Genomic DNA, 22176 nt, shown 5'->3' with positions numbered 1-22176 from the left:
AACCAGACTTGGGGAGATTCAGCCAATGAACACTCTGGAAACCATGTCAGATGAGGAAGGGTTGAAAGAAGTGTGGGTGTTGAACCTGGCTGGGGAATGGGTAGAAGGGTTCGAGTGGACCAGCTTTTTTCCAAGTATTTCAAGATCTTATTGAGGAAGAGGGGTTAACTTGTTCTGTGAAGCTGGCGGGCACAACCAAGGCCAGCATTTATGAGGAAGTTGATTTTCAATCACCAGAAGAAAGACATTTAAAGTTTGTTTTCTAACAGTAGAACAGAACAATAGGGATGCCATTATTCACAGGAGGAAACTTCCTGTGATTGGAGATATTTGGTTACAGGTTAGGAAATCATTTTGGGGAATATTTTATGGTGGTATATATGGTAGGTGGGAGATTAGACTTTCCCAGCTAAAGAAAATTTGATTAATCTTCTCTGTTTATTTTTATCTCAGGAGCTACATTATAAATTTCCTGGGGCCAAGGATAGGTCCCTTTCTTCTGTATCTCCAAAAGCTTCTTGAGGATGATTCTGTTTTTTTTTTTTATTTATACATCTTCCATGTAAGATAATTTTTAAATAAACAAATAAACTTTCTAATCTTCTTTTGCCTCACCTCCTCTACCATTTCCTCCTCCACCAAAAAACCACAACAATCTAAGCCTGAGATAGACAGTGTAGATATGTATTATAATATTCTCAATCCAAAAGTCCCTCCCTTAAGTCCTAGATTTCTGAGACTTCTCAGTCTTCTTCCACATCTGTAGTGACATGCCCAAGGTCCCAGATTGGATTGTGGCAGAAATGGGCCCAGGAATCAGGCTTTCTGGCTCCTACCCTCCTTCTTTCCATTACCCCATAACACCCATGGGACACATTGTAAGATCCAGAAATTGATGGCTGGTAGCCTGCCTCCATGTTATTTTGATGAGGGGAATCCAGGACAGTTGCTGCTATTATAAATGATTATGGCACTTTCCAAATCCTAGCTTTCATAACTTCATTCCGTTTGTTCTGTTGCCAGGTTCATATTCAGATATTGTTTTCATTTGGTGTCTGGGAGGTTGTCTTTTTTTTTTTTTTTTCTGTCAACTCTTTATGGACAAGTGTTTGCTTATTAAGTTTTCTTCTGTGCTATAGTGTGAAAACATTTTTTTTCCCCTTTTGGTTTTGTTTTGTGTGTTTTATGCTCAGTGACTGTTGTGGGATTGGGTAGATGAGCCCACATACAGATTTAGGTTGGTCCTCTGTGGGTGGTTTAGAATGTTTGTGACATTTATGGTCTGCAGAAGCCGAAGGGGTGGCCTGTTCCATACCCTCCTTGCAAGGATAGGTATGTCATGTGTTTGCCAGACCATGCTTAGCTATTTGCCTTTGGAATTTTACCATAACTTCTTTTTTGGGGACTGATTCTCCACACTTTTTTCTTTAATCTGTAAACTATTATAATTTCTTGCAGCTTTATGAAGGATTTATATGTTGGATAGATTGTTGGGTAAGGAGAAAGAGAAAGAGAGTACGGATTTGGGGAATGAGAGGCATAAGGGGGGATGCAGGGTTTGGGTCTTCCGCTGCCAAAAGTTAAATACTTTTAACTTCTTGAGATTGATTTTTGAAGGTGTTGATAGAGTGTAGGTAGTACTGCCTAGTTCAGCGTTTATACCTCTGGGTGTTTTGATAAGCCTTGTAGCTCACACATAAAGCACTCACATTACCAAATGTTAATTCATTTTATTAACTAGGGATATTTCTATGTATTTTATGTGGCACATGATTCCTTCCATCCCATTGGTGAATATGTCCAGCAAATAGTTTATGGTGAAACATCTAAAATGACAGTAAAACTTAGATTAAAAGAAGTTATTGGTAACTGACTCGTTATAGTCAAGTAGTCACATGTTTTTCATTCGCTGACTAGGATGCATGTTTAAAATACAGCTTTGGAACTCAATTAGGAGAGACAGAGTTGGAGCAGAGATGAACATGTATTAAATTAACCTAGTCATTAGTTTTTAATTTAAATACTGTTCAGCTAAATAATTTGGCACCCAGTAAGTTTTAGTGGTGCTCCGCTGGCAGTTTAAGCACATCACTAATTATTCACAGGCTTTTTTCCCCCCTCCTCTTCTCAAAGAAATGTGGAGCCAGCAATTTATTGTGGTAAAAATATTTTCGTGCACTTGCTTTTTCTGTGGAAATATTTTTCGCACATGGATGACTGGTACTACAAAGTTAGCTTTCACCGCCTTCAGGTCAGTTCGTTTTAGAACATTTGGAAAACGATACCCTTGAAATAAGAAAATTAAGCAAGGGAAAGAGCAGTCTGCAGCAGCTTGCGGAGGATTGGGTTTGAGGCTCAAACTGAAGATTTTTCCTGTCATATGATTAAAAGTTGAGAGTTCTTTAAATCAGCCTACTCAGCTTTTTCTGGAGAGAGACTTCCTACCTCGTTTGTTTCTCTCTCCCCCACCTCACATGTCTTTTATTGTCACATACTAAACCAACTGTGGGAGTTTTGTGGATAGGCTGAGAAATAGTGAAAACAAAGGACTTGATGTGTGAGAGAGATTTCTTAAAAATGTTTATTTTTGAGAAAGAGAGAGAGTGCATGCAAGGGGGGCAGGGGTAGAGAGAGGGGGTGGACAGAGGATTTGAAGTGGTCTCTGAGGTGTCAGCAGCGAGTAGCCCCGATGCGGGGCTTGAACTCACAAACCCTGAGATCGTGACCTGAACAATGTCGGACACGCAACTGACTGAGCCGCCCAGGTGCCCAAGATTTATATATATATGTATTTTAAAGCAGACAACAGGACTTTGCATAATAAAGAGCAGGGTTCTTTCTTCTGCGTACAGAACCTAGATGGTCATCCCCTCCACTTATGTGAATACACGGGAAAGTCTACATGAAGTAGCGGACAGAAGGTGGGTGTTAAAGTTTGTCTTGATCTGGATTCTGTCTCTTCCCAGCTGAAAACTCTTTACTGGCTCCCCATCACCCTAAAGCAGCGTAAATCTGAACATGCATCAGAATCACCTGAGGGCTTGTTAACACGGAATACCAGGCCTCACTCTCTGAGTTTCTCATTATGGGGAGGGGCCTGATAATTGCATTTCTAGCAGGTTCCAAGGTGATTCTGATGTTGCTGGTCCAGGCACCACACTCTGAGAACCACAGACTCTAGAGAGTGAGTTGGGAGTTATGCACATAATAGAAAGTCTTTGATGAACCCATCCTCTGCCTTTCTCTCCAGGCTTATATCCTGTTAATTCCCTCTTGACTAGTAAGCTTCAGCAATGTCCAACTGCTTTCAGTTCATCAATATACATGTGTTATTACTCAAAATGAATTACTCGTGCTCTGCAGAGAGAGTGAGGGTGATTTAAAGAGTGAGGATGGTTTTGTCTGTTTTACTAATCCATAAACACACACATACGCATCTATGAGCATCTTGATAAGGGTAGGAGCCAGAAGATGAGAATCTGCTGTTCCCCCAATGGTCTCTTCCTGCTCGCCTTTCCTAGAGTAGTGAACTGATCATGCTGAAAGGGATTCTAGTGTTAAACATGAATATCTGTGTATAACATGAGTTTTAAACACAAGTGCACCATTTCATCTGGCTCCTAACTGAAGAATCAGTAACCCATTTCAATTCCAGAGGAAACACTGTGATCAGCTTCTTGAGAAGTAGGACGACTTTATACCTTATGGGTGTTCTCAAGGATTTCAAGGGATAATTTTGACTAAATATGACTTCACCTTGTATGCCAACTGTAGGGTTCATTGTCTTGTAGGATGAGTCTTTACTGTCTCTGTGTATTTACATCCTTTCTTCTTTGTTGGATCAGCATACTCTGAAGCCATATCTGTGTCTCCATTTCATTTGGGGCTTTGTGGAGAGTACTCTGGACTGGCTCACTCAATGTGGCAATACATCATCTATCATGATAGCTTATTTAATAAGTGTTCAATGAAACTTATTGAATAAATGAGTAAAATAACAAAGGAACAGTGGAATTGGATGATCTTATTAGAAAGAAGAAGATACAGACTTTCTTTTTTGTGAGAGACAATTGTGGATCAATGGAGTATCAAAGAAGAAAGGCACCTTGGGATTGTTTAATTAAAACCCCTTTTATGATAAATCCTAGAAAAGCAAAGTGATTTTACCCAACATTTCTTTCATTTAATCATTCTGCTTATCCTTTTCTGGATAGATTTCTAGGTTAGCCAAATCACTTTTAAAGTACAATAACTAGATAAAAAAAAACCAAAACTCTAGTATTAACTACCATGGTCTCTCTGTGGACAGATTTCCCCTTTAGCATTTGCATGTTACACTAATTTAAATTATTTCAGCATTTTGTTGACTCTTCATCATAAAAAAAAATGAATGACCATGTATTGTTCCTGCAAAGGCAAGTGTTTTATTCAGTTTGTATCCTCTTTGCTCGGGATAATAATTGGCCCTTGGGCATTCAAAAGTTTGGTCGTTGCTGAAATAAGTGAACTGGGGGAAGCTTTGAATCAGTTATTTGCCCCTTTTATAATCTTAGAACCACAGTGCTATTAAGGATCTCCAGAGATCCATTGGAAATCATGGCTTTTAAAATAAGAAAGCACTTATATCCTCTTGGCATAGACTCTATCACATTTTAATTCCACTGAGATAAATTCTTTTTAAAAAATTTTTATTGATTGATTGATTGATTTGAGGGAGTAGGGAGGAGCAGAGAGAGGGGGACAAGGCATCTGAAGCCAGCTCTGTGCTGACAGCAGAGAGCCCGATGTAGGGCTCAAACTTACGAACTGTGAGATCATGACCTGAGCCGAAGTCAGACACTCAACTGACTGAGCCACCCAGGTGCCTCCCCCACTGAGATAAATTCTTAAATTTAAAAATTCTAAATATTTTAACATCTTATGTAGCTAAATTTCATGTCATTTAATCATGGACACAATTACAGCTTAGCTTCTGTTTTCTTTTCTTTCTTTCTTTTTTTTTTTTGTAAAGTACTTCTTTTTGTCCAGTTTCTCTCCTCACTTTCATGTACTTATGTCGTTCAGCTTTCCTTCCTCAGGATGGATAGACTCTGCCTCTTCCCTCTACTCCACTTGCTTCAGAATTCAAGTATTTCGTGCATATGAGTAGCAGAACTGAGTCACACGTGTAACTTGAACCACACGGGAGTCTGGGTGATACAGTTTTTAGTTGTCCAGATTCTGCATTTCAGGGGGTTGGAACAGATCCTGAGCGAGCTAATCCACAGCATCTATTGACGCCTACTGAAATTATGTGTCAGCTCAGTGTTTAAAGCAGTCTGTAGTCATGAACCCAGAGTTTTGCAGTGCACTTACTAGGGGATGTGCTGGAAATCCATGAAGAGATCACTTGTTTCAGCCATAGTTTTGCTTTGTGAGTTGAAAATGAAAGTAATTGCTGACTACCTGCCTTACACCCTGCCCTAGCCCCTGTGTGTGCTGGGGACAGTAACCCATGCAAGGGAGTTATTGCCACCCTGACCCTGGCTCTGATGACGGTAGCTCTGAGGTAACTGCCAGTCTCCTGAGAGCCTGGGGATGGCTCTGCTTGTGGGATGTGAGCATTCTACCTCACCAACTCAAGAGCCAGCAAACAAAACTCCAGACTGCTACCAGGAGAATCTTCCTAAAACACAAATCATAGTTACTTCCCAATTTAGGATTTTCCCATCCCATCCTATTTCAAGGATCAAGATAAGCTTATCCTTCTTAAAATGGCATGCAAAGCCTTCCATGATTTGGTCCTATCTACCTCATCTACCTCAAGTCTTTCCTCTGTTCCTCTGTTTCCTCTGTTCCTTAAACAATTTCAACTATATTCTAGTTATATTCTAACTGCATGGAACTGCTGAAAATTACTCACATGTACCATGCTGCTTCATGCTTGTGTGTCTTTACTGATAAAACACCTTGGTTTGAATCCCAGATCCACTATGTTTATAGGGTTATTGCTTAGCACAGGGCCTGGCCTAGAGAAGGTGGTTAGTACATGCTAGTTTTATCAGTATGTGAGGCAATAAAATCATAAAGAAGGGGAAATGTGCTGTCTTTGGGACCAGATAGACTTTTTCGATAGCCCCGATTTAGCACTTCATTGCTCTGAATCCATAGTCCATCACATAACTATCTTGAGTGTCCACTTTCAATAAAGAATGATCTCAGGAATGTGGAAAGATAGTGCATTTGAAGTGTCTGTCACATGCTTGCACGTGGTAGATGGCCAGTTAACGGTAGTTCTTGTCTCTTCCATTATTTATATCAACTGTAACTTAACTCCTTTCTACTGAGTAACATTGGCTACTGAGGGTCTCAGAATGTCATAGTCCCTCTAAATTTTTTTTTACTGGGTCATTATTTTTCTAACTTGAGTAGCAGGAAATGTCTTATTTGTTCATAGAACTAACTAACTGGCATTCTTGGCTTTGGATTATCACAGCTTTGTGTCCCTCTGTCCACCAGGTGTGAGGGTAGGAGGCAGAAAAAAGAAAGGAAAACAAATAAAGGCCGAACTTGCTCTCTTGTTCCATGGATACTCAGAACTAGAAGAAATCTTTTCCAGATGGTCTTTTGCAGTATACTGTACTGTTTCCCCAACCCCAGCTAATATTTTATGTCCATTCTCTACCAAGCTTAATTCAGTTGCTTTCTCCTACCAAATGAATCTTGTCTTTGATATCAGCAGACTCATTTATCTGTTTAGTCTAGTGATAGTATAATTCAGAGATCGTATTTGACATTCAGGTAAGTGATGCCTGTTTGAATCTCATATTTGAAAGACACGTGCAGTTAAATATATTTATTGAAGAAACCTTGTACACAATTTACTGGCACTTGTCATTACTTGTCCATTGCCCTATACATGTAATTTTTGAGGGGAAATCTTAGCCCTGAGGCCTTTTGGCCAGTAGACTGACTTTCATATTGAATTCTATTGTCCATGAACTTTAAATTCCTTAGAAGGGGAGATGATCAGACTTTAGAGATGTGACGTTATCTGACACTAAAAAAAATATGTATGTATTGGGGTGCCTGGGTGGCTCAGTCAGGAAAGTGTCTGACTTTGACTCGTCATGATTTCATGGTTTGTGGGTTTGAGCCCCACATCAGGCTCTGTGCTGGCAGCTCAGAGCCTGGAGCCTGATTCACATTCTGTGTCTCCCTCTGTCTCTGCCCCTCCCTGATATGCTCTGTCTCTCAAAAATGAATAAATGTAAAAAAATAATTAAAAAATATGTATATATACGTACATATATATGGATATTTTTACATATGTATGTATATATTTCTAACTCCAATATTATGACATCCTACCATTTATTAAATTTTAACTATGGTATATCTAGCAATCTCTTAGTAAAATTTGGAAGAATTGATGTTCTCCCTAGGACATTTACTAATCCAAGGGGAAGGGCTAGATATCTTCTGCCACCTGGATAGACATTTATAAATTAATCTACATGAGTAAATAGTTCACTAAAGGTATCCTAAAATAAGTTAATATTCTGAAAAAGGAAACTTGATTCCAGATTTGGAGGGCAAAATGGGAAAAGACACAGCCAATCCACTATTTATTTGTTATGGAGATGGAGATGCCAAACATGTTTAATTATTTACTCAAAGTTACAGAGCTACTTAATGCAAATTGGCATTCAAACTCACTGTTTGAATATTGTTGTATATTAACTGACTGACTTTAAATAAAACTTGGCAACATTTAGTAATTACTGTGAAAAGCTCAGAAATGTTAGTCTCTCTCTTTCTCTCTTTTTTTCCACAGTGAGAGGAACGGTGTTGAAATAGTCTTAAATGAAGAACACATTGTACTTAATTTTATCCTTTTGGGCAAGGCATTGTACTTTAGCTTTCATGGCTCCTGGGGATGAAAGAGATAACGCGAGTGTTTTTTCTTCCTTTACTCATTCTTCCCTAGTAACCCACCCACTCCTAAGAGAATAGCATTGCTTCATAGAGACCAGGTGTGTATTTCTTTCCAGTTCCAAAGAAACACAGAGATACTGCAAAGGGAATTTCTGCCACAGTACATCCTTATTTCATGGCGTAAGTACATTGGAAAGGAAGGATTCAGTGGGTTCCCTTATCTGTAGTCAAGGGATTTCTAAGCTCCTAAAAGAGAAGAGGTAATGATTAAGTACACAAAACTTTATGTATGTATATATGCATATATGTAAGTGTCAAGTCTTCTTTGAGACAGTGAGTTTCTGGTTTATACAAATTTAAGACCTTATTTCCCCAAATCTATCTTACAGACCTTTTCAGAGGCAATTAGATTTAATGCGGATTATGGAGTTTTTGAAGTAGTTAACAATGCTCCACAACTTCTGGAAAAGCAACTGAAAAAAATTCTACAAAACCAGCAACCTCGAAATCCCATCTATGATGTTGTAAGGAAAGGAAAGAATGATATTAAACCTGTTCAAATGAATGCCCCCTATGAAAATGAGACCATTAATGTCAACTACAATATTATGGTAAGAAAGTATACTTGATAAATATACTAGGTAACTAAAGCATTAGGTAAAATTAACATGAGGTTCCTTGGGCTTGCCTTTCTGAAATGTAACTATATTTATTAAATTTTATTGTACTTATACATAGAATTTGTTAGTTGTTGTATCATCTTTTTCATATCAAATGGCCAATTTAATCTAGCAGTTTTGTTGATATTTGATTTTTAATATGAGGAGATTCACATAACTTGCTTTCAATACTTAGGATATAAGGCTAATTTGGGGGAAGTAGAAATATGTATATCCCTTATAGTCTAGATGCACTCTAGAAAATGCGAGTACACAGTAAATTTATCTCCTTTGGGTTCTATCCTAACAAGCAGTTGGGAATTATGATTTCTGACCCTCAAGTTAGGCTATGTGACTCTGACCTCCCTGGCATTAAATTCTACTCTCAGTTTCTGGATTTTGTCTCCTTAACATGAGGTAAAAACAAAACAAAACACACACAAAAAAACCCCCAAAAACCTGGGTTCTAACATTGGTTCTTTAACTTACTGGTTCTGTGTTCTTGAACAAATCATTTTGATGAGCCTTATTTTCATCACCTGTCAGATGATACCATCACCACTTACTACTTAGGTTTGTTGTATGGTTCAGCTGAAAATAAAATGAATGTTTAACATTTTCCATGATTTGAAGTGTCTGATGGAACTAGACTAAAATATGTTCAACCCTTAAAACATAGCTCTTCTCCAGCCTGACACTTGTTCAATGCTTCTTTTACTGAATTCCAATATATTTCATCTTTGTTTACTTTCATCAAATTAAATGCATTAATAGTAATACTAATAGCATTTAAAATACTTTTATAAATACTAAAAAAGCTATGTCATAACATTGTTTTGAAGTTTAAAGAAGGAAATCTATTCTGATCTATAAAGCACCATATCAATTATTACAATATTCATTCATGATAAAAAGTCTCAACAATCTAGGTTTAGAGGGAACATACCTAAGCATAAGAAAAGCCATATGTGAAAAACCCACAGCTAACATCATCCTCCATGGGGAACAAGTGAGAGCTTTTCCTCTAAAATCAGGAACGGGACAAGGATGTCCACTCTCACCACTTTTATTCAACATAGTACAGAAGTCCTAGCCACAGCAATCAGACAAGACAAAGAAATAAAGGGCATCTAGATTGGTAAGGAAGAAGTAACATATTTCACTATCTACAGATGACTTGATACTATATATAGAAAATCTTAAAGAATTCACCAAAAAACTACTAGAACTGATAAATGAATTCAGTAAAGTTACAGGGTACAAAATTAATATACATAAATCTGTTGCATTTCATGCAAACTCATTCCTAATAAAAACTCATTAAAAAATAAATTACTTAAACTATTAAAGGCTACCCCAAATCAATAGTAAACTCTGTAACCATTTCCACTAGATCATAAGAAAAGAAAAAGAATATATCTTCCTTGCAATTCAAAATTATTTTAGACTTCTGGTCCATTGGAGTTGGCGACCTGCAAGAGCAGTTTTGGTACCAGGTGATGGCAGAGGCCAGGCTGGAGTGGTTGAAGGAAAGCCGTGAGAAAGTGTGACAATGCCTATTACTTGAAGAGTTTTCAAGTGTTGTAAGAAAAAAGAAAAAAAAAGTGTTGTAAGAAAAAAGAAAAAACTTTTGTTGCACAAAAAATTTTGCAATCAAATAAGACACATCTTTACAGCTTTTGACAGACACTATTATGGATATTTAACTTCAGAAGATGTCAAGAAAGCATTTAGTCAGGTGGCTCCCAAGTTATCAGAAAGGACTGTTATGCAGGTATTCAGGGCTACTTCAGTGAACAAATCAAATCACACCTGGTGGAGGATCCAAAACATCACTATGAGTAGGGAGATAAAACAACCAGAGTCACAACAACAGAGAGCAAGTAACACACTCAAAAAACACCTCCTGAAGGGCCAGGCCCTAGACAGAGTATGACTCCTCTTTAATATAGTAGTGCTCACAGGTGCAGAACACATAACAAGCTTTTAAAACACGTGAGGGACAAAAAACTAGCCAAAATGACAAAATGGAAGAATTCTCCTAAAAACAAATTCCAGGAAGAAATGACAGCTAAAGAATTGATCAAAACAGATATAAACTGTGTAACTGAACAAGAATTTAGAATAATAGTCAGAAGATTAATCGCTGGGCTTGAAAAAAGCATAGAAAACAGCAGAGAATCTATTGTTACAGAGATCAAGGAACTAAAAAATAGTCATAATGAATTAAAAAAATGTTGTAAATGAGGTGTAAAATAAACTAGAGGCAGTGACAGCAGGACTGAAAAGGCAGAGGGGAGAATAAGTGAAAAAAGATAAAATTATGGAAAAAGATGAAGCCAAGAAAAAAGATAAAATTCTGGACCATGAGGGGAGAATTAGAGACCTAAGTGATTAAATGAAATGGAATAATATCTGTATCATAGGAGTTCCGGAAGAAGAAGAAGAGAGAGAAAGGGGTGGAAGTTGTACTTGAACAAATCGTAGCTGAGAACTTCCCCAATCTGGGAAAGGAAACAGACATTGAAATCCAGGAGGCACAGAGAAGTCCCTTCAGATGTAACTTGAATCAATCTTCTGCATGACATATAGTAAAACTGGCAAAATACAAAGATAAAGAGAGAATTCTGAAAGCAGCTAGGGACAAATGGGTCTTAACCTACAAGAGTAGACACATAAGGGTAGTAGCAAACCTATCTACTGAAGCTTGGCAGGCCAGAAAGGAGTGGCAGGAAATTTTCAATGTGCTGAATAGGAAAAATATGCAGCCAAGAATCCTTAATCCAGCAAGCCTGCCATTCAGAATAGAAGGAGAGATAAAGGTTTTCCCAGACAAACAAAAACTGAAGGAATTCATCACCACTAAACCAGCCCTACAAGGGATCCTAAGGGGGATTCTGTGAGTGGAATGTTGCAAAGGACCACAAAGGACCAGAGACATCACTACAAACATGAAGCCTACAGATAACACAATGACTAAATCTATATCTTTCAATAATAACACTGAATGTGAATGGACTAAATGCTCCAACCAAAAGACAGAGGGTATCATAATGGATAAAAAAACAAGACCCATCTATTTGCTGTCTACAAGAGACCCGTTTTAGACCTGGGGACACCTTCAGATTGAAAGTGAGGGGATGGAGAACCATCTATCATGTTACTAGAAGTCAAAAGAAAGCTGGAGTAGCCATACTTATATCAGACAAACTAGATTAAACTAAAGGTTGTAACAAGAGATGAAGAAGGGCATTATATCATAATTACAGGGTCTATCCATCAAGAAGAGCTAACAATTATAAATGTTTATGCACCGAATTTAAAAGCACCCAAATATATAAAACAATCACAAACATAGGCAATCTTAAGAATGTGGTAATTGCAGGAGACTTTAATACTCCACTTACAACAATGTACAGGTCATCCAGACAGAAAATCAATAAAGAAATAAGGGCCCTGAATGATACACTGGACCAGATGGATTTGAGAGATACATTCAGAACTTTTCACCCTAAGGCAGCAGAATACAACATTCTTCTCAAGTGCACATGGGACATTCTCCAAGATAGATCACATACTGGGTCACAAAACAGCCCTCAATAAATATAAAAGAATTAAAACCATACCATGCACATTTTCAGATCACAATGCTATGAAACTTGAAATCAACCACAGGAAAAAGTTTGGAAAACCTCCAAATGCATAGAGATTAAAGAACATCCTACTAAAGAATGAATGGGTCAGCCAGGCAATTAAAGAAGAAATTAAAAAATATATGGAAACAAATGAAAATGGAAACACAGTAGTCCAAACCCTTTGGGATGTAGCAAAGGCAGTTCTCAGAGGAAAATACATTGCAATCCAGGCCGAGCTCAAAATAAAAAAAATCCCAAATACAAAATCCAATAGCACACCTAAAGGAACCAGCAGCAGAACAACAAAGAAACCCCAAGGCCAGTAGGAGAAGAGAATTAATCAGGATCAGAGCAGAAATAAACAATGTAGAATCTAAAAAAACCCCAAAAAACAGTAGAACAGATGAATGAAACTAAAAGTTGGTTTTTGAAAAAATAAACCAAATTGATAAACCCTTAGCCAGACGTCTCGAAAAGAAAAGAGAGAAGACCCAAAGAGATAAAATCACGAATGCAAATGGATTTATCACAACCAATCCCTCAGATGTATAAGCAATTATCAGAGTATACTGTGAAAAATTGTATGCCAACAAACTGGACAACCTGGAAGAAATGGACAAATTCCTAGACACCCACACACTACCAAAACTCAAACAGGAAGAAATAGAAAATTTGAACAGACCCATAACTACTGAAGAAATTGAATCAGTTATCAAAAATCTCCCAACATATAAGAGTCCCAGGCCAGATGGCTTCCCAGGGGAATTCTAGACATTTAAAGCATATTTAATACCTATCCTTCTCCAGCTGTTCCAAAACATGGAAACAGAAGGAAAACTTCCAGACTCATTCTATGAAGCCAGAATTACCTTGATTCCCAAACCAGACAGAGACGCCACAAAAATGGAGAATTACAGGCCAATATCCTGATGAACATGGATGTAAAAATTCTCAACAAGATAGTGGCAAATCGAATTCAACAGCATATAAAAAGAATTTTTCACCATGATCAATTGGGATTCATTCCTGGGTTGCAGGGCTGGTTCAATATTTGCAAATCAATCAGTGTGATACATCATATTAGTAAAAGAAAGGATAAGAACCATATGATCCTATCAATAGATGCAGAAAAAACATTTGACAAAATACAGCATCCTTTCTTCAAACCCTCAAGAAAGTTGGGATAGAAGGAACATAAGTAAACTTCATAAAAGCCATATATGAAAAGCCCACAGCTAATGTCATCCTCAGTGTGCAAAAACTGAGAGCTTTTCCCCCTGAGATCAGGAACATGACAGAGATGTCCACTCTTCCCACTGTTGCTTAACATAGTATTGGAAGTCCTAACATCAGCAATCAGACAACAAAATGAAATAAAAAGCATCAAAATTGGCAAAGAAGAAGTCAAACTTTCACTTTTTGCAGATGACCTGATACTCTACATGGAAAACCTGAGTACTCCACCAAAAGGCTGCTGCAACTGATACATGAATTCAGCAAAGTTGCAGGGTACAAAATAAATGTACAGAAATTGATTGCATTTCTATACGCCAATAATGAAGCAACAAAAAGAGAAATCAAGAAATTGATCCCACTTACAATTGCACCAAGAACCATAAAATACCTAGGGATAAACCTAACCAAAGATATTAAAAATATGTATGCTCAACTATAGAAAACTTATGAAGGAAATTGAAGAAGACACAAAGAAATGGAAAAACATTCCATGCTCGTGGATTGGAAGAGTAAATATTGTTAAAATCTCAATACTACCCAAAGCAATCTGCAGATTCAATGCAGTCCCAATCAAAATTGCACTGGCATTCTTCTCAAAGCTAGAACAAACAATCCTGAAGTTTGTGTGGAACCACAAAAGATCCCGAATAGCCAAAGTAATATTGAAAAAGAAAACCAAACAGAAGGCATCACAATCCCAGACTTTAGCCTCTACCTCAAACTGTAATCATCAAGACAGTATGGTATTGGCACAAAAGCAGACACATAGACCAATGGAATAGAATAGAGAACCCAGAATTGGACCCACAAATGTATGGCCAACCAATCTTTGACAATCAGGAAAGAGTATCCAATGGAAAAAAGACAGTCTCTTTAGCAAATGGTGCTGGGAGAACTGGACAGCAACATGCAGAAGAATGAAACTAGACCACTTTCTTACACCATACACAAAAATAAACTCAAAATTGATGAAAGACCTAAATGTGAGACAGGAAACCCTACAGGAGAAAGCAGGCAACAACCTCTTTGACCTCAGCTGCAGCAATTTCTTGCTTGACACATCTCCAAAGATAAGGGAATTAAAAGCGAAAATGAACTATTGGGACCTCATCAAGATAAAAAGCTTCTGCACTGCAAAGGAAACAATCAACAAAACTAAAGGGCAACCAACATAATGGGAAAAGATATTTTCAAATGACATATCGGATAAAGGGATAGTATCCAAAATCTATAAAGAACTTACCAAATTCAGCACCCCAAAAAACAAATAATCCAATGAAGAAATGGGCAGAAGACATGACACTTTTCCAAAGAAGACATCCAGATGGCCAACAGACACATGAAAATGATGCTCAATGTCACTCATCATCAGAGAAATACAAATTAAAACCACACTGAGATACCACCTCACACCAGTCAGAGTGGCTAAAATTAACAACTCAGGAAACAAAGATGCTGGTGACGATGTGTTTTTGGTGGGAATGCAAACATGTGCAGCCACTCTGGAAAACAGTGTGGAGGTTCCTCAAAAAATTAAAAATAGAACTATCCTATGATCCAGCAATAGCACTACTAGGAATTTATCCAAAGGATACAGGAGTGCTGATTCATAGGGGCACATGTACCCACTGTTTATAGCAGTGCTTTCAACAATAGCCAAATTATGGAAAGAGCCTAAATGTCCATTGACTAATAAATGGATAAAGAAGATGTGGTTTATGTATACAATGGAATACTACTCGGCAATGAGAAAGAATGAAATCGTGCTATTTACAGCAACATGGATGGAACTGGAAGGTATTTGCTAAGTGAAATAAGTCAGCCAGAGAAAGACAGATATATGTTTTCACTCACATGTGGATCTTGAGAAACTTAACAGAAGACCATGGGGGAAGAGAAGGGGAAAAAAATAGTTACAAACAGAGAGGCAAACCACAAGAGATTCTTAAATACAGAGAACAAACTGAGGGTTGATGGGGGTATGGGGGAGAGGGGAAAATGGGTGATGGGTATTAAGGAGGGCACTTGTTGGGATGAGCACTGGGTGTTGTATGTAAGCAATGAACCATAGGAATCTACCCCAAAAACCAAGAGCATACTTTACACACTGTATGTTGGCCAATTTTCCAATAAATTATATTACAAAATATTATTTTAGATTTCCTAGACAGAACTTCAGCACAATAAATATAAATAACTACTATCAATTTGCAAGAGTAATCTGAATTGTCTTTATTTGCAAATGAATAAATGGCTTAAATGGTTTTTAAACTGAAATATTACAATAAAATGAAGGAAAAATTTTTTTTTAATTTTTTAATGTTTATTTATTTTAGAGAGAGAGAGAAAGAGCACAAGCAGGTGAGGGGCAGAGAGAGGGAGACACAGAATCTGAAGCATGCTCCAGGTTCTGAGCTGTCAGCACAGAGCCCGACGTGGGGCTTGAATCTACAAACTGTGAGATCATACCTGAGCTGAAGTCAGAGGCTTAACTGACTGAGACACTCAGGTGCCCCAATCCAGGAAAAGTTTTAAGTAAACTAAGCATGTGAGCCATCTTCTCAAGAAGTCAAAGACTCCAGAATCTTTAAAATAATCAAAAAACAAACCTGGATACCACAATTAAAATGTGTCACATGTTAGAAAATGACATAGAGTTAAAAACCAATGATTTAGAAAAAAAACTTTGCAAGTATGAGGAAATGTATTTTATTTAATTTCTTAATCACCAATCTTATTCAAGAAAAAGACAAATAATCCAATAGAATAACTGAAGTAATTCAACAAACTATTTTCGAGAGGAATTAAAATGGAAAATGAGCAAATAAAAGGTGTTTAATCACACAGATTGTCAGAAACATGCAAATTGTAAGTACAATCATACCATTTTTTAAGACGTTAAATTGGCCTACACTTTTTTTTTAAGTTTTTTTATTTTGAGGGAGAGAGAGAGAGCGTGTGTGCATGTACAAGGAAGGGGCAGAGAGTGGGGAGAGAGAGAATCTCAAGCAGGCTCTGTGCTCACAAATGGTGAGATCATGATCTGAGCTGAAATCAAGAGTCAGACACTCAACTGACTGAACCACCCAGGCCTTCCAGCCTACGCTTTTAAAAAATAATAACATCTAGTGTTTGTAGAATATTAATTGCTACAGTCTTTGGGAGTTAATCTGGCAAAATCAATTAAAGTTAAAAGTACTATGACTTATGCTAGAAAAGCTGCGTAAGGATTTATCCCATAGAAGTAAATGTGTATTACAGGAGCTACAGTGCAGCATTGACATAAGTAGTATAAACATACTATATATTTATCAATGGAAGAATTATGGACTATTATATGACTATTTCAAAGAATGTGTTTGAGCTGTTGTTCTCATGAGATAGATGCACATGTTGTACTGTTCAGTGAAAAAAGTTGTAAATGAAAGTATCTAATATGATTCAATTTTTATATAAAATAAATCCTACATATGTGTTCCAAAAAACCTGTTGCATTTCTATACACTAATAATAAAGTAGCAGAAAGAGAAATTAACAATCCCATTTACAATTGTACCAAAATAATAAAATACCTAAGAATATACCTAAGCAAAGAGGTGCAGGACCTATACTCTGAAAACTATAAAACATTGATGAAAGAAATTGAGGAAGATACAAATGGAAAGATGTTCCATGCCCATGGTATGGAAGAACCAATATTGTCAAAATGTCCATATTACTGGGGAACCTGGATGACTCTGTTAAATGTCTGACTTTGGCTCAGGTCATGATCTTGCCTTTCCCAAGTTCGAGCCCCATGTCAGGCTCTGTGCTGACAGCTCAGAACCTGGAACCTATTTCAGATTCTGTGTCTCCCTCTCTCTGCCCCTCCCCTGCTAGAACTCTGTTTCTCTCTCTCTCTCTCTCTCTCTCTCTCAAAAATAAATAAACATTAATTTTTTTAAATGTCCGTATTACCCAAAACAGTCTACAGATTTAATGCAATCCCTATGAGAATACTAACTACATTTTTTCACAGAACTAGAACAGATAATACAAACATTTGTGTGGAACCACCAAAGATCCTGAATAGCCTAAGCAATCTTGAGAAAGAACAAAGCTGGAGGTATCACAATCCCAGATTTCAAGATCTACTTCAAAGCTGTAGTAACAAAACAGTATGGTACTGGCACAAAAATAGACATATAGATCAATGGAATTGAATAGAGAGCCCAGAAATAACCAACCTTTGTGCGGTCAGTTAATCTACAACAAAGGAGGAAAGATGTACAATAGGGAAAAGACAGTCTCTTCAACAAATTGGGCTGGGAAAGCTGAACAGCAACATGCAAAATAATGAAACTAGAACACTTTCTTATACCATACACAAAAATAAACTTCACATGGATTAAAGAACTAAATATCAACCCTGAAACCATAAGACTCCTAGACGAAAGCATAGGCAGTAATTTCTTTGACATTAACCATGGAAACATTTTTCTAGGTATGTCACCTAAAGCAAGGAAAACAAAAGCAAAATTCAACTATTGGGATTACACCAAAATAAAAAGCTTTTGCACAGTGAGGGAAACCATCCACAAAACAAAAAGGCAACCTACTGAATGGGAGAAGATACCTGCAAATAGTGCATCCAGTAAGAGGTCAATGTCCAAAATGTGTAAAGAACTTATACAACTCAACACCAAATAAACAATCTGATTAAAAAAATGGGCAGAAGAGGTGTCTAGGTGGCTCAGTTGGTTAAACATCCAACTTTAGCTCCGGTCATGATCTCATGGCTCTGGGCTCTGGGCTCTCTGCTGACACCTTGAAGCCTGGAGCCTGCTTCAGATTCTATGTCTCCCTCCCCCACTCACTCACTCTCTCTGTCTCTCTCTCAAAAATAAATAAACATTAAAAAATTTTTTTTAGTGGGCAGAGGATTCTGAAAAACAGTATGGAGTTTCCTCAGAAAGCTAAAAATAGAACTACCCTATGATTCAGTAATTGCATTACTAGGTATTTACCCAAAGGGCACAAAACTACTGATTCAAAGGTATACACGCACCCTGATGTTTATCGCAGCATTATCAATAATAGCCAAATTATGTAAACAGCCCAAATATCCATCAGCTGATGAATGGATACAGATGTGGTATATATGTACAATGGAATATTGCTCAGCAATAAAAAAGAATGAAATCTTGCCATTTGCAATGATGTGGATGGTGCTAGAGAGTATTATGCTAAGTGATATAAGTCAGAGAAAGACAATACCATATGATTTCACTCATATATGGAATTTAAGAAACAAATGAACATAGCAGGGAAAGAAAAAAAGGAAACCAAGAAACAGATTTTAATTATAGAGAACACGCTTATGGTTACCAGAGGGGGTGTCAGGGGAGATTGGTGAAATAGGTGATAGGGATTAAGGAGTGTGCTTGTTGTGATAAGCACTGGGTTTTGTACGTAAGTGTTGAATCACTAAATTCTACCCCCAAAACTAAATTACACTGTATGTTAACTAACTGGAATTTAAATAAAAGCTTGAGAAACCTAAAATAAAAAATAGGCAGGGGACTTGAACATACATTTTTCCAAAGAAGACATGCAAATGGCCAACAGACATATGAAAATATGCTCTACATCACTAATCATCACGGAAATGCAAATTAAAACTACAATGAGATATCACCTTACACCGGTCAGAATGGCTAAAGTAAAAAAGACAAGAAATAGCAAGGGTTGGCAAGGATGTGGAGAAAAAGGAACCCTCATGCACTGTTGGTGGGAATGCAGATTGGGGCAGCCGCTGTGAAAACATTATGGAGGTTTCTTGAAAAATTAAAAATAGAATTACCATATAATCCAGGAAATCCACTACTACATATTTGCCCAAAGAAAATGAAAACACTAATTTGAAAAGATATATGAACGCTTATGTTTATTGCAGCATTATTACAGTAACCAAGATAGGGAAGCAGCCCAACTGTCCATCAATAGGTAAATGGATAAAGAAGATGTGACCTATGTGGCTGAATATTACTCAGCCATAAAAAAAGAATGAGATCTTTGAGATCCTGCCATTTACAACAATATGGATGGACCTAGAGGGTATAATGCTACGTGAGATAAGAGAAAGACAGCTACCATATAGCTTCACTCATATGTGGAATTTAAGAAACAAAACAGACAACCACAAAGAGAGACAAAAAAAAAAAAAAACCCAGACTCTTAACTATAGAGAGCAAACTGTTGGTTGCCAGAGGGGCAGGGGCAAGGGATGGGTGAAATAGGATTAAGAGTACACTTACTGTGATGAACAATGAATAACGTATAGAATTGTTGACTTAGTATAGTGTATACCTGAAACTAATATAACACAGCATGTTAATCATACTTTAGTTTTAAAAAATGGACATAGGATCTGAATAGACATTTCTCCAAAGAAGATGTACAGATGGCCAAAATGCATATGAAAAGATGTTCAACATTCATCATAAGAGAAATGCAGCCAACATTGGGAGATGGGTGTGGGGAAATTGATGTGAAATGGAGAGTGATTGCTAATGGGTATGAGGTTTTCTGGAAGGTGATGAAAATGTTCTAAATTTGATTGTGGTGATGGTGTGTGAATATACTAAAAACCATTGGATTATACATTTTAAATGCGTGAATTGTATGGAATGTGAATTCTGTCTCAAAGCTGTAATAAAGAAAAGGCAGTGTGCATGCACACACACACACACACACACACACACAAATCTCAACGAACTGTGTCTACACACCTATTAGAATGAGTAAAATATGCAATGCACATTGACAATACCAAGTGCCATTCAGGATGCAGAGCAACTGGAACTCTCACATTGTTGATGAGAATTCCATTTTGGAAAACAGTTTGGCAGTTCTTTCTAAGTTAAACATATACCATCCTACCCATCTATCCTACCCTTGCATTTTACCAGAGAAATGAACAGTCTATTCTGTTCACACAAAAATTGTATGTGAAGTCTGTAGTTCCTTTATTTATAATCACCAAGAACTATAAGAAAAACCCAAATTTCATTTAAGTGGGGAGTAGATAAACAAAGTGTGGTTCATCTCTACAGTGGAGTACTACTCAGCTGAAGACAAATGAAGAGGAAGGAACTAGTGATCCATCTAAGAACATGGGTCAATCTCAAATGATTATGCTAAATGAAGAGAGCTACAACTGTATCCCAGTTGTATGACACTTTGGAAAGGGCAAAACTGTGGAGAACCAATCTGTGGTTGCCAGGGCCTAGGGTTAGAGGGTGTCACTGAATGCAAAGTGACATGAGGAAGTTTGGAGGAAGTTGGAACTATTCTATATCTTCATTGTAGTCATGGTTATACGACTTAAATATTTGTCAAAACCTTACAGAACTGTTTACTAAAAAGGATGGATTTTACTGTATGTTTTTGTTTTTGTTTTTTTAGTTTTAAGGATTAAATAGTTTTACCTTAGGTAAATCATTTTTGTGTTTTTTTGTAAGTATTCATTAAGGTGTCATGTTATGTCTAACAAGATTGTTCTGTATTTTTTGCCTTTATTAAATTTTTTTTTCATGTTTATTTTTGAGAGAGAGAGAGAGAGAGAGCGTGAGCGGGGGAAGGGCAGAGAGAGGGAGACACAGAATTTGAAGCAGGCTCCAGACTGAACTGTCAGCACAGAGCCTGATGCGGGGCTCGAACCCATGAATCACGAGATCATGACCTGAGCCAAAGTCGGATGCATAACCGACTGAGCCATCCAGGCACCCCTGTATTTTTTTGCCTTTATACTTTTTTGACTGTATACTTTATACCTTATTTGTAAACACCTTGAAGGGACTTTTTGGCAGTTTGACTAAAAGACTTTTCTTCGATTTTGATTTTATCCCTTTTAAACTTTTCATTTCATTTCATTTTTAGATCAGATAGATGCAGAGATATTCAAAAGGGGATGGGTTGTCAGTGACCTGTTCATTAAGTAAATATTAGGCAAATTGATTTTGTGTGACTGACCAGCTTTCACAAGCTTGTAGTATTCCTCAAGGGTGTGTATTGATCTTTATATGTAGTCTGGTGCCTTTCTGTGATACGTTGAATGCATTGCTAATGAAAATCCAAGAGTCCTGTATCATCGTCAGTGTGTAGCATATGTGGAGGCATATTTGGAGTTTTTCTAACTACAAGATCCAAATGTCCTTCAGATTTCACTCAAACAATAAGACCATCCACAAGATGTTACGGTTCAGGTGCTGGCTGCTTCCAAAGTTTCTTCTATTTTTTCATTACCTGGAAGATAGTTTTTGGTAAGGGCAAATGGGTGCTTTTGGCTGAACAGGAGGAAAGCATCGTTCCCTCAGTTTTCTGGTCTTGGAGAACCTAATGACTTCATGCCACATGCAAGCAGTGTTGAGCACCAGTGCACGCTCAAGAACATCAGCTCATCAGGGGTGCCTGGGTGGCTCAGTCGGTTGAGTGGCTGATTTTGGCTCAGGTCATGATCTCGTGGTTCACAAGTTTGAGCCCCGCGTCGGGCTCTGTGCTGACAGCTCAGAGCCTGGAGCCTGCTTCGGATTCTGTGTTTTTGTCTCTCTCTGCCCCTCCCCTGCTCACACTCTGCCTCTCTCTCTCTCTCAAGAATAAATAAACATTAAAAAAAAAAGAATGTCAGCTCATCTGATGTTGGCAGTACTACTATGTGAGCCTTTGGCCTCCTCGCTGCAGTTAGCAAT

At 37.5% G+C, this 22176-nt stretch overlaps 1 protein-coding gene across 4 annotated transcripts in view; it reads left to right on the top strand.

Annotated features, from left to right (window-relative positions):
• The window catches only part of RGS22 (regulator of G protein signaling 22), a 133983-nt gene that overhangs the window by 23538 nt on the left and 88269 nt on the right, over positions 1-22176 (top strand). For 2 of the 4 annotated variants that reach the window (XM_047842699.1, XM_047842700.1), the window contains exon 4: positions 8307-8528. In XM_047842699.1, the coding sequence (XP_047698655.1) occupies positions 8307-8528 (222 nt within the window). Of the gene's footprint in view, positions 1-2852; positions 2922-8010; positions 8098-8306; positions 8529-22176 lie in introns of those variants that run through there. The other 2 variants (XM_047842701.1, XM_047842702.1) reach the window with 2 other exon arrangements.

The sequence above is a fragment of the Prionailurus viverrinus genome, chromosome F2 (assembly GCF_022837055.1).
Source record: "Prionailurus viverrinus isolate Anna chromosome F2, UM_Priviv_1.0, whole genome shotgun sequence".
NCBI lineage: Eukaryota > Metazoa > Chordata > Mammalia > Carnivora > Felidae > Prionailurus > Prionailurus viverrinus.
This window is presented reverse-complemented; position numbering and strand designations above follow the sequence as displayed.